This window comes from Tachyglossus aculeatus, chromosome X3 (genome assembly GCF_015852505.1).
Source record: "Tachyglossus aculeatus isolate mTacAcu1 chromosome X3, mTacAcu1.pri, whole genome shotgun sequence".
NCBI classification, from domain to species: Eukaryota; Metazoa; Chordata; class Mammalia; order Monotremata; family Tachyglossidae; genus Tachyglossus; species Tachyglossus aculeatus.
Genome location: NC_052099.1, coordinates 14,645,267 through 14,670,982, shown reverse-complemented (window position 1 = coordinate 14,670,982; position 25,716 = coordinate 14,645,267). Strand labels below are relative to the sequence as shown.

At 43.6% G+C, this 25,716-nt stretch overlaps 1 protein-coding gene and 1 non-coding gene across 6 annotated transcripts in view; both read left to right on the top strand.

Annotated features, from left to right (window-relative positions):
* The window catches only part of SLC24A2 (solute carrier family 24 member 2), a 272,635-nt gene that overhangs the window by 193,004 nt on the left and 53,915 nt on the right, over positions 1 to 25,716 (top strand). For 3 of the 5 annotated variants that reach the window (XM_038770489.1, XM_038770490.1, XM_038770487.1), the window contains 3 exons: positions 13,247 to 13,345; positions 16,949 to 17,044; positions 19,389 to 19,507. In XM_038770489.1, coding sequence (XP_038626417.1) covers positions 13,247 to 13,345; positions 16,949 to 17,044; positions 19,389 to 19,507 — 314 coding nt within the window. The remainder of the gene's footprint in view (positions 1 to 13,246; positions 13,346 to 16,948; positions 17,045 to 19,388; positions 19,508 to 25,716) is intronic. The other 2 variants (XM_038770492.1, XM_038770491.1) reach the window with 1 other exon arrangement.
* On the top strand, positions 24,250 to 24,387 carry LOC119949057. Its single transcript, XR_005457153.1, has one exon. It is a non-coding gene; the product is annotated as a small nucleolar RNA SNORA7 (small nucleolar RNA).

The following is a 25,716-nucleotide window of genomic DNA, read 5'->3' as shown; positions in this document are numbered from 1 at the left end:
ATCTGCATGTAGGGTGTCTTCCAATTGAGGGAGAATTAATCAGAGATGATTTTTTCATTCATTCAATCATATTTATTGAGTGCTTATGGTGTTCAGAGCACTGTACTAAGTGCTTGGAAAGTACAATTCAGTAACAGTTAAAGACAGTCCCTACCCAACAACGGGTTCACAGTCTAGAAGGGTGAGACAGACAACAAAACAGAGCAAGTAGACAGGTGTCAATACCGTTAAAAATAGATAAATAGAATTATAGATATATGCACATCATTAATAAAATAGAGTAATAAATATGTACAAATATACACAAGTGCTGTGAGGAGGGGAAGGGGGTATGGCAGAGGGAGGGAGTGGGGCCGATGGTGAGGAGTGGAGAAGGTGAGCTCTCAGTAGGGCTTTGAAGGGAGGAAGAGAGCTAGTTTGGTGGATGTGTGGAGGGAGGGCATTCCAGGCCAGAGGTAGGATGTGGACCAGGGGTCAATGGTGGGACAGGTGAGAACAAGGCACAGTGAGGAGGTTAGTGGCAGAGGAGCGGAGAGTGCGGGCTGGGCTGTTGAAGGAGAGAAGGGAGGTGAGGTTGAAAGGGGCAAGGAGATAGAGAGCTTTGAAGCCAATAGTAAGGAGTTTTTGCTTCATGCGAAGGTTAATAGGCAACCACTGGGGATTTTTGAGGAGGGGAGTGACATGCCCAGAACATTTCTGTAGAAAGATAATCCGGGCAGCAGAGTGAAGTATAGACTGAAGCGGGGAGAGACAGGAGGATGGGAGATCAGAAAGGAGGCTGATGCAGTAATCCAGTCAGGATAGGATGAGAGATTGTCCCAACAAGATAGCGTTTTGGGTGGAGAGGAAAGGGCATATCTTGGCGATGTTGTGAAGGTGAGACCGGCAGGTTTTGGTGACAGATTGGATGTGTGGGGTAAATAAGAGAGAGGAGTCAAGGATGGCACCAAGTTGTGGGCCTGTGAGATGGGAAGGATGGTAGTGCCATCCACAGTGAGGGGAAAGTCAGGGAGAGGACAGGGCTTGGGAGGGAAGATAAGGAGCTCAGTCTTGGACATGTTGAGTTTTTGGTGGCGGGCAGACATTCAGGTGGAGATGTCCTGAAGGCAGGAGGAGATACGAGCCTGGAGGGAGGGAGAGAGAACAGGGGAGCCTGAAGGGAGGGAGAGAGAACAGGGGTGGAGATGTAGATTTGGGTGTCATCTGCGTAGAAATGATAGTTGAAGCCGTGGGAGCGAAGCCGTGGGAACGATATTTTAAATTCTTTCCAATCCTGACCCAGTTCTATATAAAGGAATGTTTCAACATATTAACATCAGTACACCAGGAGACCTCCATGTAAAATCATAACCAGCCTGTCAGAGCCTGCTGCATCCAGTTTTCATTTTTATTACCAGTGACCCCAAAAAATTATCTGTAAAATCAGACATATCAGTACCAACAACCAGAGGGAAAATTGGGCCATTCTGCATACCCAGAAGCTGCCAGTAACAGCCAATTATAGAGGGCAATGCACCTTTTTATCTGTTCTCAGCAGCTTTGGTACGGTAAGTGCCATTTCCATTAGCAATTGGAATTGAGTACTTCCATTATATATGACTGGTGCATTTTTCCCCCTTTGAAACTTTTTCTAGGAAAAAGTGGGAGTCTAATGTACCAGGAGGCAAGTATGTTCAATTAGGCACAGTGAGCTTTGTCTTCTGATAGAGCAAGTTCTGGTTAAATTGGAAATGAAGTGAACACTGCCATTTCAATCAGGCTTTAGTCACAGTGAGTTAAGAACTTAGATCAGCACTGACATTTCCCTACTCTGCTGGTGCTCAGTCTGATCACCAAACTGTTTGAGGATGGGAAGAGGGCCCAGTTTTGTGAGTGTTACTGCATGCTTTCGAATGGACTGTGGAACACGGGAGGTGGTTATCTACTGCTGAATATAAGAAAAGTGCATGCCAAACTAATCCATAATATCCAGGCTCACTGAAGTACAACTCTGACTATGGGTTGGAGGGATTGATGACTCACAAAATAAGCTCTCCATAAATAGTAGCTGAAAAGTTTCCTTGGTGGCATAAGATCAGTTTCTAGAACATACATACCTACTTGTATTGGTTGTCAGGAATACACATTTATGCATACATTCAACATTTTAATTGCAGAATTATGAAAATCCTGATAATCAATCAATCAATCCAACATATTTATTGAGCACTTACTGTGTGCAGAGCACTGCAGGGAAGCAGTGTGGCTCAGTGGAAAGAGCACGGGCTTTGGAGTCAGAGGTCGTGGGTTCAAATCCCGGCTCCGCCACTTGTCAGCTGTGTGACCTTGGGCAAGTCACTTAACTTCTCTGGGCCTCAGTTCCCTCATCTGGAAAATGGGGGTGAAGACTGTGAGCCCCACGTGGGACAACCTGATTATCTTGTATCTACCCCAGCTCCTAGAACAGTGCTTGGCACATAGTAAGCGCTTAACAAATACCAACATTATTATTATTATTATTACTAAGCACTTGAGAGAGTACAAAAGAACAATATAATAATGATGATGGCATTTGTTAAGCACCTACTATGGCCAAGCACTGTTCTAAGCACTGATGATGGTATTTGTTAAGCACTTACTATGTGACAAGCATTGTTCTAAGCACTGGGTAGGTAATAATAATAATAATAATGGCATTTATTAAGCGCTTACTATGTACAAAGCACTGTTCTAAGCACTGGGGAGGTTACAAGGTGATCAGGTTGTCCCACCTGGGGCTCACAGTCGTAATCCCCATTTTACAGATGAGGGAACTGAGGCACAGAGAAGTTAAGTGACTGGCCCACAGTCACACAGCTAACAAGTGGCGGAGCCAGGATTAGAACCCATGACCTCTGATTCCCAAGCCCAGGCTCTTGCCACTGAGCCACGCGGCTTCTCCGCACCTGCCAACACATCCTTTTTCCATTCTGTCTCTAGATCTTGCCAGTTCTTCTACAATATTTCCCCGATTCACCCTTAAGACCACCACGCTGACTTGAGTCCTTATTACATCCCAGATGAATTACTGCAATCACCTCTTCACTGGTCTCCCGGCACCAAACTGTCCTCAAACTGTCCCCTCTATTCAGGTCACCTTATTCAAACGTGTTCAGAATGCATCACTCCTCTCCTCTAAAATCTCCAACAGCTATCCATTTCTCTCCCCTTCAGCACAAACTCCTGACCATTGGATTTAAGACTCTCCACTAGCTGTCTCCTCTGCTACGCCCCAGTTCCCAGTCTGCACCTCTCAAGCTAGCCTTCTAACTGTAACTTGTATGCAGCTCTCCCATATTCTACCAAATGTTCATACTATCCCTCTTTCATGAGGCTCCCTCTCACCTCAAATCTGCTAAACAAATCAATCAATTCACAGTATCTTTGAACCCCACAAAATTTAGTAGTGGAGTGGGCTAGATTGGATCAGGCCAGGGATTCATTCATTCATTCAATCGTATTTATTGAGCACTTACTGTGTGCAAAGCACTATACTAAGAGCTTGGGAGAGTACAGTATAACAACAAACAGATGCTTCCCCTACCCACAACGAGCTCACAGTCTAGAGACGAGCTCCCAAAGATTTGGGACCCATGCAGGACTCTAGTAAAGATAGAACTTTGCATCAAATCTGAGCCACTCACACTCCTTCTTCCACTGATTGCCAGTGATTTTTGCAACCACTTCAATGATAACTACTAGTAGATTGGAAGAGTATACAACATAAATCAAATACATTCTTGTGATTTTATGATGTAAAAGTTTTTTTATTATTTAAAAAAGGATTTGGAAAACACGTGATCCATCTTGCAGAGGTCTTCAGCATATCAGACAACCCAGGAAGTTGTGTACTTTTCTGTGTTTTTTTTTTAAAGCATCACAAGTTTTCAAAGCTGTTCCTACATTTATGAGGTAGAAGGTGTATAACACGTGTTAATTTAGGATCACCAGGTCACTTTTGAGTCTCAGACATGAAAAGGAAATATTTTTAACTATTAACAGATTCTAGTGATCAATGTCTTATGAGGCGATGTCCCATTCATATTTGCTTTCATATTGTGTTATGATTTTAGGCTGCTATCAGTTATTCTTGCATGTTTAACTCCTCTTTGATGGTAGCATGCTATTTGTGTGCTCTGTTAGAGCTGTATAGTTTCTGGAGGTACTTCTGGTTTGGGGACTTAAAAGATAGCCATGATTGTAAGTGTAATTGCTTCTCAGCCACAATGGAAGAGTCCGAGAGTGTGCAGCTTTCATTTCCTGCCCAGTGCGCACAGAGAATTCCAGGAGGTGGGAACAAAGGTCACGGTTACTTTGGTGCTTTGGTACTGGCAATGTAAGAATCCTAGAGAGTGCAGGAGTAATTTAACTGCAATAAAAGATATCATTGCTCAGTTACAAGGCAACACAGTCCCTGTCCCACATGGGCCTCAAGGTCTTAATCCCCATTTTACAGATGAGGTAACTGAGGCACAGAGAAGTTAAGTGACTTGTCCAAGGTCACACAGCAGACAAGTGGCAGAGCCAGGATTAGAGCCCATGTCCTCTGATTCTCAGGCCCGTGCTTATCCCACTAGGCCACACTGCTTCTCAGTTTAATTTTCCATGCTGTTCCCATCCCCATCTTCCTTGGAGGGAGTTGTTCTCTAGTGTCGTATGTGTGTTCCAGAGCTGGCATTAGGTTTGTTATTCCATTGTGTTGTGTGCTGCCAGGAGAAACACTGATTAGAGTTTGCACTTCATCTTCTGGAGATAAAGTATTTTGAAATCTTTCCAACAAAGGACATTAAAGCAAAGAATTGATCTACTGCATCCTATCTTGAACTGCTAGCTGGAAGTTTATTACTGGGCATGTTTTCCTGAGTTTTGTACAAGATGATTCCAGGGTAATATGGATGGAACTTAAGGGACTGCGAACATGAAGCAGTGTCATCTGGTGGAAAGAGCAAGGGGCTGGGAGTCAGAGGACCTGGGTTCTAATCCCAGCTCTGTCGCTTGCCTGCAGTGTGACAAGCCACGTAACTTCTCTGGGCCTCAATTTCCTCATTTATAAAATGAGTCGTCGGGGCTTTTGCACCCTCTTACTTAGACTGTGAGCCCCACCTGGGACAGGGATTGTGTCCAACCTCATTAACTTGTATCTACCCCAGAACTTAGAAGAGTACTTGACACATAATAGTAAAAATAATTATGGTATTTGTTAAGCCCTTACTATGTTCCAAGCACTGTTCTAAGCACTGGCGTAGATACAAGGTAATCAAGTTGAACACAGTCCCCGTCCCACATGGGGCTCACAATCTTAATCCCCATATTACATATGAGGTAACTGAGGCACAGAGAAGTTAAGTGACTTGTCCAAGGTCACAAAGCAATGGCATGAGAAGCAGTTTGGCTTAGTGCAAGAGCATGGGTTGGGAGTCAGAGAACATGGGTTCTAATCCTGGCTCTGCCACTCGTCTGCTGTGTGACCTTGAGCAAGGCACTTAGCTTCTCTGTGCCTCAGTTACCTCATCTGTAAAATGGGAATTAAGACTATGAGCCCCACATGGGACAACCTGATTACCTTGTATCTACCCCAGCGCTTAGAACAGTGCCTGACACACAGTAAGTGCTTAACAAATACCATAATAATTATTATTAATAACAATTATAAGAATATTTATAATCATAATAATAATCCTCTGGGGATTTTAAACAATTATTGACTGACAGCAACTTTCCCTAAGCAACTCATTGTCATTTGATTTACCTTGCCATGTTCAGTGGGGTGACTTCCAAAATGGCACTTACTATTTTCTTTCAGGCATGCAGCCCTTTCAGTCACTGCCTGAATGGTTGAGAAACTGCAGACTGTTATTTTATTAATTATGATGTTTGAAAGCAGTGATAGAATCACAGAATTCTTATGGCTGGCTTCCCTGCACTAACCATTGACATTTGGCAAGAATACATCTATCTGATAGGGATGTTTAATTCCAATGCAAGTGCACTCATGTGCTGCAGCTGTATTTAATTAGGACCTCAAGAGTAAATTGTAAAATGGATCCAAATGGCACAATACAAGCCGCTGCAGATCATTTATGCTGTCATTTATTTTGGAATCAATATAAGTACAAATTAAATAGACCCTTACTCAGCATTTCTAATTGATTTGGAAACAAAAGAAAGGAGGGAAATATGGAAAGTAGTATGGCATTTTTTCAATTCATTCATTCAATCAATTGTATTTTTTGAGCACTTACTGTGTGCAGAGCACTGTAGTAAGCGCTTAGGAAGTACAAGTCAGCAACATACAGAGACAGTCCCGACCCAACAACGGGCTCACAGTCTAGAAGGGGGAGACAGACAACAAAACAAAACATGTAGACAGGTGTCAAAATGGTCAGAACAAATAGAATTAAAGCTATATTAAAGCTCAATGCGTTCTGGGTGCAATGTACTGTACTAAGCGCTTAGGAAAGTCTAACAAGAAGGTGACACATCCCTTACCCACAGGGGGCTTACACTCTGGTTGTGATAGACATAAAAAATATTTACTAATAATCAGAAGAAATCACTGATTGGACAATTATATTCTCCCACTGAAAATTCTTAATTTTAGATTTGTAGATAAGAACACATTGGGCAGGTGTGTGAATCTAACATTTAGAATGGGTGGGAAAGTAACACGTTGATGGGGCCTTTCTTGGTAATGGAACTGAGGTCCAAAGGACTGAATGGAGAAGTAGAAGTGAGATGTCTCTGACCACTGTGTCAAGATCCTCTCCTCGACCCCCTCCAATCTGGCTTCTGTCCCCTTCTCCTGGAAACATTATCCAATGTTGGCTTCCCTGACACTGTCTTCTCCTGGTTCTCCTTGTACCTCAGTCTCTTTCGCGGGTTCCTCCTCTGCCTCCCACCCCTTAATTGTGGGTGTTGCTCAAGGTTCAGTTCTGGTTCCCCTTCTATTCTCTATCTTCACCCTCTTTCCTGGAAAACTCATTCGCACCCATGGCTTCAAACATGACCTCTATGCAAATGATTTCCAAATCTCCATCTTCAGCCCTGATCTCTCTCCCTTTCTGCAGTCTTGCATTTCCTCCTGCCTTCAAGATATTTCTACTTGGATATATGTCCTGTCATCACCTCAGACTTGTCCAAAACAGAACTTCTTATCTTCCCACCCAAACTCTGTCCTCCCCTGACTTTCCCATCACTGTAGACAGCACCACCATTCTCCCTGTCTCACAGGCCATAACCTTGGCATTATCCTTGAGTCGTCTCTCTCACTCAACCCATATAGTCAATCTATCACTATAGCCGATTGGTTCAGCCTTCACAGCATCACTAAAATCCTCCCTTTCCCCTTCATCCAAACTGCTACCACAATAATAAGAATAACAATAATGGTACTTGTTAAGCCCTTGGTTGTCTCCCTTTATTGCTGTATTGTACTTTCCAAGCGCTTAGTACAGTGCTCTGCACACAGTAAGCACTCAATAAATATGATTGAATGAAGGAATAAATATCAGGCACTGTACTAAGCACTGGGGTGGATACAAAAAAATTGGGCTGGACACAGTCCCTGTCCCATGTGGGGCTCACGGTCTCAATCCCCATTTTACAGATGAGGTAACTGAGGCACAGAGAAGTGAAGTGACTTGCCCAAAGTCACACAGTTAATCCAAGCACTTATCCTATCTCTCCTTGATTACTCTATCGGCCTCCTTGCATACCTCCCTTCCTCCTGTCTCTCTCCACTCCAGTCCATACTTCATTCTGTTGCCCAGATCATTTTTCTACAAAAATGTACAGTCCATGCATGTTTCCCCACTCTTCAAGAAACTCCAGTGGTTGCCCAACCACCTCGCCATCAAACAGAAACTCCTTACCATCTTAGCCTAGTGGCAGGAGCACGGACATGGGAGTCAGAGGTCAGCTCTGCCACTTTGCTGTGTGACCTTGGGCAAGTCACTGCACCTCAGTTACCGCATCTGCAAAATGGGGATTAAGACCGTGAGCCCCACATGGGACAACCTGATAACCTTGTTTCTCCCCCAGCGCTTAGAATAGTGCTTGGAACAGAGTAAGTGCTTAACAAATACCATTATCATTATTATTATTTAAAGCACTCAATCACCTTGCCCCCTCCTACCTCTCCTTGCTACTGTCCTATTACAACCTAGACCACAAACTTTGCTCCTCTAATGCCAACCTACTCACTGTACCTCATTCTCATCTATCTCACCACCAACCTCTTACCCACATCCTGCCTCTGGCCTGGAACACCCTCCATCTTCATATCCTCTTCATATTATTCTCTCCCCTTGAAAGAGGAAAGCCCTCTTTTCCTTTTCTCCCACTCCCTCCTGCATCTCCCGACTCGCTCCCTTTATTCAGCCCCACTCCCAGCCCCACGGCACTTATACACATATCTGTAATTTATTTATTTGTACTCATGTCTCTCTCCTGCTCTAGACTGCACACTCGTGGGCAAGGAATGCATCTGTTATATTATCATATTGTACTCTCCCAAGTGCTTAGTACAGTGCTCTGTGCACAGTAAGCTCTCAATAAATACTACTGATGATTCCTGTTGCACCTACTGCCAAGAACTATGTTTCCCTGAGGCCTCTCATTTCCCAACATCCTCTGGGAATGAGACTTAATTGGCAAGCCAGACAGAGATTTGAATAAAGGAGGAGAGGTGCCTCACACCCTCTTGCTCTTCCTGCTTACTGAGTCATGTCCTGGTAGCCATGCTGAACAGCCTGCTTCATGTGTGCTCAACAAATACCATTATTATTATTATTATTATTATTATTATTATTATGTGTGGTGACATAATCATACACATGCTCAGACTCCAGAGAGTTCATGTGTATGGAACTTTATGTATCTTTGGAATTGTGTGTATGTATTGAAATATGCATAATTAAGGAACTGTAAACATTTAGATGTGTTTTAGTTATCCCTTTTTTCTTTCCCTGTGTAACAGTTCTTTCATTCAATCATATTTATTGAGTGCTTACTGTGGGAAAAGCACTGTATTAAGTGCTTGGGAGAGTACAACATAACAAACAGACACATTCCCTGCCCACAACGAGCTCACAGTCTAGAAGGAAAGACAGACATTAATATACATAAATAAATAAATTAGAGCTATATAAGGATATACATATGTGCTGTGGGGATGGGAGGGAGGATGAATGGAGGAGCAAGTAAAAGTGATGAAGAAGGGAGTGGGAGAGGAGGAGAGGAGGGCTAAGACAGGGAAGGCTTCTTGGAGGAGATTTGCCTTCAATCAGGCTTTGAAGTGGGGGAGAGCAATTATCTGTCTGATATGAGGATGGAGGGCATTCCAGGCCAGAGGTAGGATGAGGGCAAGAGGTCGGCAGCGAGATAGATGAGATTGAGGTACAGTGGGAAGGTTAGCATTAGAGGAACAAAGTGTGCAGACTGGGTCTTGGGAAGGTAGCGAGGTGAGGTAAGAGGGGCAAGGTGATGAAGTGCTTTAAAGCCAATGCTGAGGAGTCTTTGTTTGATGTAGAGGTGGATGGGCAATCACTTTAGTTTCTTGAGGAGTGGGGAAACATGGTCTAAACGTTTTTGAAGGAAAATGATTTGGGAAGCAGAATGGAATATGGACTGGAGTGGGGAGAGACAAGAGGCAGGGAGGTCAGCAAAAAGGCTGATACAATAATCAAGGGCAGTTAGAATAAGTGCTTGCATTAATGTGGTGTTTGGATGGAGAGGAGGGGGTGGATTTTGGCGATGTTATGAAAGTACATGATTTAGTGATGGCTTGAATATGTGGGTGGAACGAGAGAGAGGAGTCACGGATCATGCCAAAGTTAGAGGATTGTGAGACAGAAAGGATGGGAAAGTAAGTGGGAGGACAAGGTTAGGGTGGGAAGATAAGAAGTTTAGTTTTAGCCATTTTAAGTTTTAGGTGATGGGAGGATATCCAAGTAGAGATGTCTTGAAAGCAGGAGGAAATGCAGAGACTGCAGACATGGAGAGAGATCAGGGGTGGAGATGTCAATTTGGGTGTCATCAGCACAGAAATGATAGTTGAAGCCATGTGAGGGAATGAATTCTCCAAGGGAGTGGGTGTAGATGGAAAAAAGAAGGGGACCCAGAACTGAACCTTGAGAGACACCCACAGTTAGGAGATGGGAGTCAGATGAGGAGCCCACGAAAGAGATTGAGAATAAGTGGCTAGAGAGATAGGAGGAGAACCAGGAGAGGACAGTGTCAGTGAAGCCAAGGTTGGATAATGTTTCCAGGAGAAGGGAGTAGTTGACAGTGTCAAAGATAGCTGAGAAATCGAGGAGGATTAAGATGGAGTTGAGGTCATTGGATTTGGCCAGGATGAGATCATTGGTGACCTTTGAGAGGGTGGTTTCTGTGGAGTAAAGTGGACAGAAGCCAGATTGGAGGGTGTCAAGGAGAGAATTGGAGGAGAGAAACTTGAGGCAGCAGGTAGACAACTCACTCAAGGATTTTAGACTGTGAGCTCATTGTGGGCAGGGATTGTCGCTCTTTATTGCTGTATTGTACTTTCCCAAGCGCTTAGTACAGTGCTCTGCACACAGTAAGTGCTTAATAAATGTGATTGAATGAATGACTGAATTTTGGAAAAGAATGGTAGGAGGGAGATGGGGTGATAACTGGAGGGAGCCGTAGGGTCAAGGGAGGGGGTTTTTTTAGGATCGGAGAGATATGGGCATGTTTAAAAGCATTGAGGAAGAAGCTATTGAAGAGTGAACATTTGAAGATGGCAGTTAGGGAGGAAAGAAGGGACGGGACAAGTGTTTCGTTGATGTGCAAAGGAATGGAGTCAGATGCACTGGTGGAGGAGGTGGATTTTGAGAGAAGGCAGGAGAATTCCTCCAGAGATAGTGCTCGGAAAGATGAGAGAGTTGAAGAAGGGGAGGTTCGGGAGAGAGGCAGTGGAGATTTTCAGGAGATCATGCCTGATAATGTCAATTTTGTTGATTAAGTAGTGGCCAGGTCATTGGGGGAAAGGGATGGTGGAGCCAGGGGGACAGGCGGTCTGAGGAGGGAGTTGTCTGGAACAACTGGTGAGGGTGATGGGCATGGGTTGGGCAAGTCACTTAACTTCTCTGTGTCTGTTACCTCATCTGTAAAATGGGGATGAAGACTGTGAGCCCCCCGTGGGACCACCTGATCACCTTGTAACCTGCCCAGCGTTTACAACAGTGCTTTGCACATAGTAAGCGCTTAATAAATGCTATTATTATTATTATTATGGGTGTCAATAAGGGTGGAGAGATAGTTTTTCTGGGCAGAGGAGAGGGCAGAGTTAAAGCATGCAAGAATAAACTTGAGTTGGAAGAAATCGGCCTGATACCTAGCTTTCCACCAGCAACGCTCTGCAGTTTGTGCGGAGCGAAAGAGGCAGACTTTAGAGGTGATCTGGGTTGCGAGTAAGTGGTACAAGATCAACAAAGGGATAGGGGAGTGAGTGAGTTGAGTTCAGTACAGTGGGTGGTGTTGAGAACGTCAATTTGGTCATTAAGGGAAGGTAGTTTGGGCATGGGGGCCAAATGGGGCATGATGACTTGAGAAAATTGGATGGGGACAAAAGATCAGTGGTCTCTGTGGGGGAACCATACAGATTTATGGGGAAGAGGTGTGTGGGAGAGAAGGCAGGTGAGGAGGTTGTGGTTAGATAGGTGGATTTCAGAGTGGGTGAGGGTAGAGATTGTGCAGTGGCTAGAGATGATGAGATCTAGCGTGTATCCAAGTTGGTGACTGGGTGAGGTGGGGTGGAGCCAGGGGGCAGAGGAAGGACCATCGGGAACATCTATGTGGATATCCCAAGGATCAATGTAGGCAAGGAGAAAGAGAGAAGGAATGTGAAGAAAGGGATCAAAATAGTTAAGGTAGTTGGAGGTGAAACCTGGGGGGGTGGTAGATGACTGTTACTAGTATCTGGAGTGGGTGGAAGAGGCAGATGATATGGGCTTCGAAGGAAGGGAAAGAAAGGGATGGGGAAGATGATATGGTGCGAAGTTGGCATTGGGGCGCAAGAAGGAAGCCGACATCTCCTCCTTTCCCAGTGAGTCTGGGGGAGTGGGAGAAGATGAGCCCCCCTCTGGAGAGAGCAGCAGGGGAGACCGTGTCATCTGGGAAGAGCCAGGTTTCAGTGATGGTGAGGAGGAGGAGTGACCGGGACAGGAACAGGTCAATAATGAAGGGAAGCTTCCCCATGATGAAGCAGGGGTTCCACAGGCCATACTTGGCTTAGGCTGTGGGGTGGGGATGGGGCGAGGAGTAGGAAGGTGTTGAATAAGGATGCTTTGGTGGGGGCCGGGGCAGGGAGAGGGGGATGAAGGATGGTGCTGGGACAGGATAATGGGGATCTGGGGTGAGGGGGTTGGATGGGAGCCCACTGAGGGCAGCTGGCCTGTGGGGAGGGGGATGAAGAGGGGTGCTGGGTGTAGGGGACAAAGCAAGGGTGAAGAGAGGGAGGGGAGTGAAGGCACAGTGAGGGGTTAGGGTATAAGAAAGTCCTGAGCTGCAGCAGCTGATCTGTAGACCCAATGGGCAGGGACAGATTCCTCTACAGGAGGATGACTCAGCAGCTCCCAGCTGGGGGCATTTTCTAGGCTCTCTGTTTTTCTGAGTGTTTGGAAATTCCTGGAGATACCATGAATTTCTCTCTGATTCCTCCAGCACTAACCCTGATTAACCAATTTTCTCTATCACATGGATAGTAATTACAGTCATGTGGCACGTAACCTTGATCTGAGACATTTTCAACTGAATCTGATGGAATATATAACATATCATCACCCGTTTATGACAAATCTTGCCACACCATCCCTGGAGATCAAGAAAAAGTGAGATGGCAATTTAAGCACTCAACTTTAAAACAGCTCTGGGAAGTGATAGAAAGCAGGTGGGGTGTCAAAAAGCATTATCTTAGGGGGAGGTGGGAAAGGGACCATCTCACCAACTCCTTCTCCTCTTTGGAACATTTCCAAAGGCTGGATGGTAGTCATCACACGATTGCTGCTGCTAGCAAATTACATTTTGAGTTTCATCAATCCACAGGATCCAGAGCATCAGTAAGGAAGTGTAATATTTTCAAATGTCTGAACCTATGCAATGATCTTTCTCTTTCTCCTGTTCATTCTTCCTCTCTTCTGCCTCCTCTTTACATTCCTCTACCTCTACCCGCCCCAACCCCCTTTCTTTTCTCTGTCTATGTCTTTAGGACGATTCAGAGAAAAGGCATCTATCCTCCACAAGATTGCCAAGAAGAAGTGCCAGGTGGAAGAGAATGAAATGCAAAATGGGGCTGCCAATCATGTGGGTAAGTTGAGGGGCCCTAATTTACCCGTATTTCCCAGGAGCCCAATTAATTGCGAAGTGACACCTTTGGCTTCCCGGAGTTCCCCGTCTCTGGGTAGGTACACAGATCCTTTCACTGACACCCTCTGTACAGAGGGAAATGATCTCTCCTGTGACAATATTATCACAGATCAGAGAGCTAGGCTACTGTGGGTCTAACGGACAAGTATAGGCTTAAATGGCATCCTGTAACCTCCCCAGTGTTTAGAACAGTGCTTTGCACACAGTAAGCGCTTAATAAATGCCATTATTATTATTAGTGGAGCTGTGCACCCCCTAATGCAGAAGCTGGTGAGCAGAGGGACGGCCAAAAAGGGAAAAAAAAGAGAGAGATCCTGGAAAACCTGCCATCTGAGTCATTAAGTCTTCAATAATCCAGACTCCAATTCTTTGCTGGGTGATTAAGAATAAACCTCCACTGAGGAAAGCATAAGGATGGCTCTCAGAGTGACTTGAACCATACGAGTATTATCCTTACCCCACCAAAATGTTCATGTCTGGTTTAGCTTAGTAGTGTTGTCCTCTGTTGCACCTCCCAGTTTAGTGGAGTAACACTTAAAAATCCAGGAACAGCAGTTGCAGTACTAGTAGTGATGATATTTATTGAATGCAGTACAGTACACTGTATTAAACAGCTAGGAAGTACAAAACAAGTACATTCAAAAGGCAAGGTATAAAATAATAACCGCTTCTCAAACTGGCCACAGCTAACAGGAAACATGATATAATATCAATAGATGATAATAACAGGAATAGTAGAAGAGAAAAAATCCCTGCTGCTATAGTGAGAGGAAACAATATAAAATTTTCTGATGATAGTAAGGCAGTATACAATATAAACCTTCCAGCTAAAATACCACAGATGCTCTACTAAACAACAAAGCAATTCTGTGATAAAAATTGCCCTACAATAGGATCACTCTGGAAGACTGACCAAATCTCACAGTTCTCTCAGGATGCAGAGAAGGAGATTGAGATTGTTTGGGGATTTTTTAAATGATATCTGTTAAGTGCTTTCCATGTGCCAAGCACTGGGGTAAACATAAGCTAATCATGAACACATGAACACAGTCCATGTCCTATGGGCAGCTCACAGCCTTAATCCCCATTTTACAGATTAGGTAACGGAGGCACAGAGAAGTGAAGTGACTTGCCCAGGGTCACACACAGAAAATAAGTGGGAGAGTTGGTATTGAAACCCAGATCTTTTGACTCCCAAGCTCAGACTCTTTCCACGAAGCCATGCTGCTTCTCAGGATGTTTCCTGCTCAGAGATCTCTCTTCCTTGATGCTTTGGGATTTTACCCCAAAAAGAAGGCAGATTTGGTCATACAGAGCTGTTCACTGTTTACTATAGATCAAGATTTCTTATGCCTACTGGTTTGGCATGTTCCCTGTTATTGATATATTCTGGGATAGGGGATTCAATTAAAAAGATAGCAAGACTTTTTGCAAGTTATGTCCAATTTTTCTCCCTCTGTCCCAGGGACTCCATTGATTCTTCATAAATTCCAAAACATACGCACAACTTTCCTGTGTTGTGGCTACTTTGAGCTTTTTGCCCTTGGGATCTTGGTGAAAAGGTCTGTGCTCCTGAGTCAATGACTGACCTTTTATTTCTTCTCAGGCCTACAGGTCTTTTCAGGGATTTCTCAAGCCTTTGGCTCTGTTAGCGTGATGTATGTTAGTTCTCTTTCCGCAGCTTTGTGCCAAGTAGGGATTATGTTGCTACAGCCCCCAGGGCTGCAAGTCAGCAATTATTTATTAAGCACATCAGGATGTAGAACATTAAACAAACTTCCTCCCAGGTAGGCATAAGGATCGACCCCAAGGTGTCTTGAACCTTGAGAGTATTATCCTTATCCCACCAAAACTTAAGCATCTGGTTTAATTTGGAAATGTTCTGAAGGTACCTCCTCTGTTGCACCTGCCAGTACAGTGGGACAACACTCTCAAAAAACTGAAACCTGAATGTAGTTCTTGGCTCCTCAGTAAATTACCTTCTCTCCATCTAAGTACAAAAAAATATACTTCTGTGACATATGTTCTCTGGTCAGACAGAAAAGTGACCTTGCTTTTTTTTAAAAGGTCAGATTTTTCAAGTGTTTTCAATTTGGAAGTTTTCTTTAGTCTTTGGGTTATATGGTTGTCAGTGTCTGTGATTTTAATCATCCAAAGATATGTAAGTCTCACACAGGCGTGCGCGTGCACACGCACACACACACACACACACACACACACACACACACATGTGCGCGCAAGGCTTTCGGATCCAGCTCTGGCCCATGCAGTTTATGTGCATGCATTTGGGCAGCTGTCACCTCATTTTGCATATGCAGAATCACAGCCATTCAAAATTGAGTGCATATATATGGAGGAGGTGGCTTATGAAGTGTGGACCAGAAACCACTGAACTCATTCCAAGGGCAGATTAAAAGATAAAAAAACCACTTGCTGAGGGTGTGTTTGTTTGTTTTTACCTCCAAGAGCCTTCCTGAACTAGTCAGGCTTCCTGGAAAGTGCTTGTTTGGGTACACTTGAATCCATTTTACTTTTTTAATGCCCATATGGCTTGGGAAATAAACTGTAGTCAGAGGACTCTAAACTGCTGCAGTAAATGAATTCAGTTTTCTTTTTTCGTCTCACTGCGGCCTTCAGCACATGGTTCATCTGGGCCAGAGTTCTGTACCCACCAGAGAGCAAGATGAGCTTAATGTTCCTTCCCCCATAACCTGGATATTTGCATGGCAGCAGCTCTCCTGGAAATCAGCAGTGTGGAGAGGAATGAGACCATGGACTCTGAAGCCAGATGGGCAGCTGTGATTAGTGCCATCAAAGCTGTAAACACACTGAGACAGAGATCACGGTCTTCCCAAGTCTCTAATCCTTGCAGGTCCAGAAAGCACTTTGTTCAGTTCTCAAAGGGAATCAATTGGATCGCACAGCCTATTCTTCTGTGGGTCACTAAGGCACACTTACAAGACAATTCCAGAAAATCCCTGTCTTTCTCTTGGTGGTTGGTTGCAGGAAAGAGGAAAAACCACTGCTAGCTGTCCAGGATAGTGCAGAATCCATATTTTTAGCGTGATGTTTCTTTGGCCCTGAATTTAATTAGATTCACTCTGCTTACAGAGTCCTGCAATGGAATCCCACAATGCAATGAAAGATGCTCTACAAATATAATATAATCCTAAGAGGTAAAAATTCCCCACTCTCAAAACGTTAGTCAAACAGACCTACATATCTGCACTCTGCTGTAGCAGCTGTCTTGGATTTCAATGTAAGGTAATTCCAAGTTAGTCAATAACACAACCACAGAGCTCAGTTTATTCCTCCAAACTGCCAGAATGGTCATAATAATAATAGTTAACTAGCTATCATGCTTTCTGTGGGCATAGTATGTCTCCTGTACCTAGACGCCAAATCCAGGGAAAGACAAGGCCCAGGAATTCGGTTGGCCATATGATAACTTTATAACTTCTTTGGAAACCTCAGTAACCCTCTGAGGTTTCAAGCTGGGCCCAACAGTCCTTGATAAGGGTCCACTCCATTCTGCTTCCTCCAGATCTGGAAATCCTGGGGCTGGGCCAGGACTCCTGCGCCTCTGATGGGTCCAGGGCAACCAACAGAACACGGTCCACCATTAATCAATCCATCAATGGTATGTATTGAGTGCTTACTGTGTGCAAAGCACTGTACTAAATGCTTGGGATAGTACAATGTGAAAGATTTGGTAGATACGTTCCCTGCCCACAACAAGCTTACAGTCTACAGCGGGATACAGGCATTAATGTAAATAAATAAATTATGGATATGTACATAAGTGCTGTGGGGCTGAGGGAGGGGTGACTAAATGGTGTAAATCCAAGTGCAAGGGTGACACGGAAGGGAGTGGGTGAAGAGGAAATGAGGACTTAGGGAAGGCTTTTTCAGGGAGATGTGCCTTCAGTAAGGCTTTGAAGATGGGGAGAGTGATCGTCTGTTGGATATGGAAAGGGAAGGCATTCCAGGCCAGAGGCAGGAAGTGGACGAGAGGTCAGCAACAAGGTAGATGAGTAGGTTGGTATTAGAAGAGCAAAGTGTGTGGGCTGGGAAATCGGGGCAGTAAGGTAGGAGGGGGTTAAGGTTGATTGGGTGCTTTAAAGCTGATGGTAAGGAGTTTCTGTTTGATACTGAGGTGGACGGGCAACCACTGGGAAGTTCTTGAGGAGTGGGGAAACACAGACTGAACGGTTCTATAGATAAATGATCTGGGCAGCAGAGTGAGGTATGGACTGGAGTGGAGAGAGAGAGAGACAGAAGATTGCTCCAAGCTCAGTAGAACTGTTCCAGTACTCTAAGAGGGTCCCTGAATGAGAAACCATCCTGATTCAGAGCAAGTCCAAGTACCCCAACACCACCAGAGTAGTTTTGGGCCTCCCATGAGTTCTGGGACTTCATGAGCTGGAAGCCTGGACTGGCAAATGCACACTTCAGTTCCTGAAAATCACAGGTAGGGCAATATTGTTTGATTATTTGGGTTCCATTTGTCTGTCACAAGTAGATATAGAAGTAACTCAAGTAGCAGAAGTGGAAATAAGGCTTTCAAGTGATAATCTGAGGGAAACTCACTGGAAAGGTGTGAATGTTTTATATTGTATGTTACATTTTATGTAGTTGTGGCCCCGGGAAGAATCATTTTTTTTCAAAGTGGAAAGTGTTAGGAACTGAAATTGCCATTATTTTTCCACCTTTTGTGGAGACTTCTTGCTGTTTCACTGGAACCATTTTGGACATAAACGCTGCCATACTAAATCCTGCTCTTCAAAATTTCAAACTAGGCTTAGAATGAATTTATCAAGGGATTAGAATTCCCTTTGAGAATCTACTGAATTACAGAACTGCCACTTTCTATCAGCTGTCCTTAAGGCCCCAGGGTGTACTTTTGTCTCTGAATGATCCTAGGAAAGTCCGTTTGGCAGTTTATGTATTAGAAAAAATCTTTGGTGTCACTTTAAAAATTTCTCCTCTCCCATAATCAAAGTCAATCTTAGCTTTTATTGAAATAGAGGATCATTTCTTATTGCTATCTTTATCACTCCACTTAGAAGAGTAGTGTCTGCATCTATTACCATAATGGTAGAATGGTTTAACGTCAGCTTGAGAGAGAGTTTCAGCCTAAACCTTTCCTACCCTCCATTTTAAAATATGTCAACTCAAAGGATGCAAATATTATCTACATGCCTCCAGCATGAACAACAAAAAGGTACTTCTAAAACTTTCAACGGGCTGTTGTTTTGGGGGGAGGAAAGAGGTGCTTTATCAAATCAGGGTACAACAAATTTGGGGCTCATGGGGCACCTAGTGGCTTGAGAAAATTTTCTGGAGGTACTTGACCTCCCTGTTCTCCTCTTCCCATTCTTCATGGAGTGGTATGCTAAATACTTTTAAATTGATGATAGTGGTAGAGAAAAATCAAAACCTGACACTAATAAACTGTTATTTTGAAAATTACCCAAGGATAATGGGTACAAGCTGTATATGTATTTTTGTGGTCCTCCTATTTTGGGCATCTGGATATGGGTCCTGGCAAAACCCTAATAGAGATCACTGATTGAAAGGAACTACTTTTAGGAAAAGACCAATCAGACAGTAGTATTTATTGAGCACTGACTGTGTGCAGAGCACTGTACTTAGCGCTTGGGAAAGTACAATGCCACAGAGTTGGTAGACACATATCTATCCTATTTATTTTATTTTGTTAGTATGTTTGGTTTTGTTCTCTGTCTCCCCCTTCTAGACTGTGAGCCCACTGTTGGGTTGGGACTGTCTCTATATGTTGCCAATTTGTACTTCCCAAGCACTTAGTACAGTGCTCTGCACATAGTAAGCGCTCAATAAATACGACTGATGATGATGATGATGATTCCCTGCCCAAAACAAGCTTATAGTCTAGAGGGACCGTGAATCCATTGACTCTGATTGACTTTTTTGGTTTCATTTCCTATTTGTGATGGGTGTTGCAGAAAAAATTGAACTTCCCAACAGTACAAATATGGAGCTTGAAGTTACGCTGCCCAGTGAAGGTTCAGGACCTGTGCAAAATGGAAATATTTCCCATGGCATTGAATCGGCAGAGACACAGGTATGGTACTCTTGCCTCTACTACTTCCTACCCTTTTCCAATTAGAGGCCTATCATAGAAATTTCAATTCTCTTAGTTCATTCTCCAGGCTTCTGAAACTACCATTCATACAATCCCAGATAGATGCAATTCTATCATATTTAAAAAAAAAAATTCACAGCTTCCCTAGTATGCAGTGCTTAATTTGTCTTGGGGCTTGCAGGGATTTAATTTCCAGTCCCATGGAATTGAACCTCCAAAGCCATCACAGTGCTCCTTACTGGACACCCAAAAGTCAGTGTTTCACATAAAATCCTGAACCTGTTACCTCTTCCCAAATTAAGCATTGTTAAGCCTCACTATCAAGATATTACTACTTATGGCAATTTAAGTCTATTTTTCTTGCTTTTGCCTCAGTGGACATGGAAAACAGCTAATCATCATCCAGTAAGAACTATTCAGGTACACGCATTTCTGCCATGACACATGTTTTCAATATGAGTTTTGGCTAGAATGGGATTAGGAAATTAGGGAATGTTTTTCTGACAGTGTGAGCTTCTTTAGGCTAGGCTTACCTTGGTACTGAAGAAACTGTGCAAATGTGCATGGCAACAGAGTGGGTGAGTACGAGAGCATGAGTTTTCCCTAACAGAAGGTTTTGCAAGACCATTACCCTTGCATTATAGGAGAACAGGGTATACTTGAACACTGATACCAAATTGCTCCTCAGCCTGCTGTTCTCCAGGATTATCTCATAAATTTCTTTTCCAACCCATAATCATTTATATGATTCTCCTCTGAAGCCTCTCCAAATTCTCCACCACCCCTTTTTAACAGGGAAGTCTTGAATCTGGACAGAGTTCTCTAGTAAGAGTATAACCAGTGGTGAGTATAATTGGAGGATTACCTCATGGCTCCTCCATGCTATTTCAACTTTTGATGTCCTCGAATACTGCACTTGCCTTTTTAAATGGGAGTGCTGCATTGCTGACTCATATTCAAGTTCTCTTCTAATATGAGCTTATTTTCACCGACTGTGCCGCTTTTCTGCCTTGCATCATTGCAATCTGCACTCATTTATATTGAACATAATTCTCCTATTTAAAACTACCTCTCTGATTTCTCATATATCGAGTTCATTTTGCCATCCCAGTTTGGTTTCACCTGCTAACTTCTGCATTCCTGTATTCCGTCATATGTCATCAATGAAAATCTTAAACTTCCCTGGCTCTAGGACCAATCCTCATGATTGATACCCTCCCAGGTTGACATTGATCTATTGATAATAACTCTCTGGGTTTGTTCTCCAGTCCATTTTATGGACTGTTAGACAACTTACCAGCCATATGATATGGACCATATTTTCCCAAATTATTTAGGAGTATGTCATGCTGAACATAATCAGAAAACTTGCCCCATCTAAAAGAATTTTGACAGCATTTCTACTTGATCTTCTAAGCCTGTCAGACTGCCCCAGAAAATTAGATTAGTTGGACAGGATTTCTTTATGAAGATATGGTAGATACCTCGCTACCTGCAAATTGGCTTTGTGATCTTTTTTTCCAGTAATTTCTCAGGTATAGGAATATAGACAAGTAGCATGGCTTGGAAGTCAGAGAACCCAGCTCCACCACATACCTTCTATGTGATCTTGGGCAAGTCAGTTGCTTCTCTGTGCCTCAGCTACCTCATGTGTAAAATTCATTCATTCATTCAATCGTATTTATTGAGTGCTTACTGTGTGCAGAGCACTGTACTAAGCGCTTGGGAAGTACAAGTCTGTAGCATATAGAGATGGTCCCTACCCAACAATGGGCTCACAGTCTAGAAGGGGGAGACAGACAAAAAAACAAAACATGTAGACAGGTGTCAAAATCGTCAGGACAAATAGAATAAAGCTATATGCACATCATTAACAAAATAAATAGTAAATATGTACAAGTAATAAATAGAGTAATAAATCTGTACAAATATATATACAGGTGCTGTGGGGAGGGGAAGGAGGTAGGGCAGGGAGATGGGGAGGAGGAGAGGAAAAAGGGGGCTCAGTCTGGGAAGGCCTCCTGGAGGAGCTGAGTTATCAGTGGGGCTTTGAAGGAAGGAAGAGAGCTAGCTTGGCGGATGTGCAGAGGGAGGGCATGCCAGGCCAGGGGGAGAACCTGGGCCGGAGGTCGATGGTGGGACAGGCAAGAATGAGGCACAGTGAGGAGGTTAGCGGCAGAGGATTGGAGGGTGTGGGCTGGACTGTAGAAGGAGAGAAGGGAAGTGAGGTAGGAAGGGGTGAGGTGATGGAGAGCCTTGAAGCCGAGAGTGAGGAGTTTTTGCCTGATTCGTAGGTTGACAGGCAGCCACTGCAGATTTTTGAGGAGGGGAGTAACATGCCCAGAGTGTTTCTGCACAGAGATAATCCAGGAAGTAGAGTGAAGTATAGACTGAAGTGGGAAGAGGCAGGAGGATGAGAGATCAGAGAGGAGGCTGATTCAGTAATCCAGTCAGGATAGGATGAGAGACTGAACCAGCAAGGAGAGGAAAAGGCAGGTCTTGGCAATGTTGTGGAGGTGAGACCGGCGGGTTTTGGTGACGGATTGGATGTGTGGGGTGAATGAGAGAGCGGAGTCGAGGAAGACACCAAGGTTGTGGGCTTGTGAGATGGGAAGGATAGTAGTGCCATCTACAGTGACGGGAAAGTCAGGGAGAGGGCAGGGTTTGGGAGGGAAGATAAGGAGTTCAGTCTTGGACATATTGAGTTTTAGATGGTGGGCAGACATCCAGATAGAGATGTCCTGAAAGCAGGAGGAGACACGAGCCTGGAGGGAGGGAGAGAGAGCAGGGGCAGAGATGTAGATTTGGGTTTCATCAGCATAGAAATGATAGTTGAAGCCATGGGAGCAAATGAGTTCACCAAGGGAGTGAGTGTAGATAGAGAACAGAATGGAGATTAAGACTGTGAGCTCTATGTGGGACATAGGCTGTGTCCAACCTGACTAGTTTGTATCTATCCCAGTGTTTTGTACATTGCCTGGCTCACAGTAAGTGCTTTAAAAAATACCATAAAAAATTCTCATTTTGAAAGTAAGCAATACATTAGTCCCTTTATAATCTTTATGAACCTTTCCAATCCTTTTCAAGTCCCCCATTTCACCCTATCATTTAACCCATAAACTTGCTTTCCTTCTTCTATAAGCACCTCCACTTTTTCCATTTACCTTTCCCAAACAATCCACCGGCAGCCTAGACAATTCTTATGATTTATCATGCACATCCAAAGAGAAAAAGAGGGTCAAGGGAAATGGATTTGCCCAATCTATTGCCCCTGGCACCATCGGAGCTCCTCTCCCTCTTCCAGACTTGCCTCTTCAGAATTCCACTCCCCATGGAATCCCAACCATTAAGGTAGAGATGTAGGAGAGGGCTTGGGAGCATGAAAGCAGGGCCACAGGTGACAGAAGTGTCCTGGAACATCAGAGCATCACCATGGGTTGTGGCACCTAGTTGGACTACAACTTGGCAAGAAAGTTATCCCACCAAGTTAGATCCATGGTCACAAATCAAGTCTTATATCTCCTCCTCATTCTTTTCCTTCTCCTCCTATTCATTTTCCTCATGTGCCATACCTGTCTCTACTATTAAAGCATACCTGTGTCTACATCTTAGATGCCCCCTTCTTTCTTCACCTTCCTTCATAGAACTCTATTCCTGTATTGTGATCAAATCTGTATCTAACCTTGTAGTATCACTTGTGCTCAAGTAGATACGAGGCATGGGACAGGAGGTAAGGGGGTCGGTCAGTTGCTCTAGCAGCTTTTGGGTGTCTTGGACTGGGGCAGTAGTCCACCTAACAGGCCAAAGATGACTGCCCCTCTCCCTGTCAGAAGGAAGTCTGCTCTCTTCATTCTAGTTGTTGACCACTACTGGCCTTTTATTCTCTGGATTGAGCAATTCTCATCATTCCCTGCTTGCAATGAGGACAGATGACTATTCCTTTACACAGTGACTCGGGCTGAACAGCAAAAAACCTTTAAACCAGTGGACACTGTTCCAGATGCCTTTGTTTTATCTTAAAAGATAGAGCTCCACATCTTTGTTCTTTTGCAAGTAAAGTAAATCTTGCCCAAAGGCCAATGAAAAGAATTGTGTCTGATTCGAAATTGAAAGGTTGGGGTCCGAATGCTCAGTCTTTATGAAACACAGGATTAAATGTTTTGTTACTTTTTGTTCTAATATTTTACATCAGGTTAGAGGGCAGGCTTAAAATGATCTATTCAAGAGCAGTATTTTTAGACAGCAACATGAACATTCGGTGCTGAGCCCTTGGTTCTGTTCATGGAAAGTGTGTGCGTAATGTTCCATGCACTCCACAGAAAGTATTCTCTAAGGAATTTAGTCTGTCATATGTAATTAATGGGGTGTGTAAAAGACCATGTTTACAAGTGTGTTCATTTTGCATCAGTACTTTATTTGGAAAGTTCTTTTTTATGGAGATAATAGACAGACAATCACAGGCATTTGGTTCCATCTAGAAGAGTCTTTAGTGAGCTTTCTGGTAATGAGTGAACTTTTGACTAATATTCTAGGTATTATGCAGTTTGGAAATAATCTGATATTTTAAATTGTTTATCATCAAATATTTCCTTTAACTGATTATTCAGTTACAACCTGGTTGATTAGAGGTAATGGAGAACCAAGTTCAGCTATGTGCAGTCAGTAGATGAAAATTTGGGGACAACCAAAATAGCAGAATTTGACCAATCTAAGGGAAAAAAACCCTCTCAGGGTCGCAACTGGAGAGTTTCCAGTACTCTACCAGTCTTAACTATGGGAGGGAGAGACAAGCAGAGGCCTGTCCATTCCATTCCTAGCTTGGGCAGTGGCTATAGAGTGGAAGGCAATCTGCTACAAGACAAAGCTCCCCTGTGCTGGGCAGCAGCAGCATGAGAGAGAGTCTAGAGCAGAGACTCAAATTGACTGCGTGGAAGGAGGCAATGGTAAACCACTTCCATATTTTTAACCAAAAAAAAAATAAATCTCTGGATACACTACCAGAATGATTGCAGATGGAGGTGGGGCATTCTGGGAGCGATGTGCCCATGGTGTCGCTATGGGTTGGAGATGACTCCGACAGCATAAGACAACAACCAAGGAGAAAAAAAGCAAGAAAGTACTCACCTCTGCCCGAAACCCGATTTTTTTTTTTACTGTGTTTTAATCTTACTGCTTTGGACAGCTAGCTGGCTAGCCTTTCTTCTGCTTGGGGAAAAGCAAAAAGTATCTTGAAAAAGTAATTAACGTAGCAGAGAATTGGAAGTACAGGCCTCCCTGCAAGCCTCATAATGAAAACTTTTGAATTCTCATATGAAAGTATAACACTGTCAGACTCTTAACTGAGAAGAAAATGGTTAAATTATCTAGCTCTTCAAAAGTTCCCTTCTGCCCTTTAATGAAGCAAGGCTATTTTTTTGTCACTGTTGCTTAATTTTGTCTTGGGGCTACTTGAGGGTTCCAGGTGAAATTACAGTTTCCACTTCTCCCTCTTGTTAACAGCCTGGCATAGTGGATAGAGCAGAAGGAGTCAGAAGGTTTTGGGTTCTAATCCTGGCTCCCCCACTTGTCTTCTGTGTGACCTTGGGCAAATCACTTCACTTCTCTGTGCTTCAGTTACCTCATCTGTAAAATGGGGATTGAGACTGTGAGCCCCACATGGGACAGGAATGTGTCCAACTTGATTTGCTTGTATCCACCCCAGCGCTTAGTACAGTGCCTGGCACATAGTAAATGCTTAACAAATGCTACTACTCTTATTATTATTATCTAAGATGGCATATACCACTCACCCCCTACCCTGCTGTGGCACTTAGAGGAATAAGTCTCCTGCACTGCCAAGATTTGAACTACAACCCAGGTGAGTAACAATGGAGAATAGACTTCCCTTGGGTCAAGCATATTCCTGGAAAACGAGCAGATCTTTAACTGCCCTTTAGTATTAGGCATACTAAACTAAATATGATTTTCAAAATGAATCTTCATTAGAGTAGTATCCTTCCTGGCAATTCTTCAATTATACAGAAATAGACTTTGTACTGACTGTATATTTAGCTGAATTGGATAATGTGTTGAGCTTAGGTGTGGAATGGAAAGTCAATCAATCAATCATATTTATTAAGTACTTACTGTGCACCGAGCTCTCTACTAAGCACTTGGGAAAGTACAGTACAACAGAGATGGTGGACACA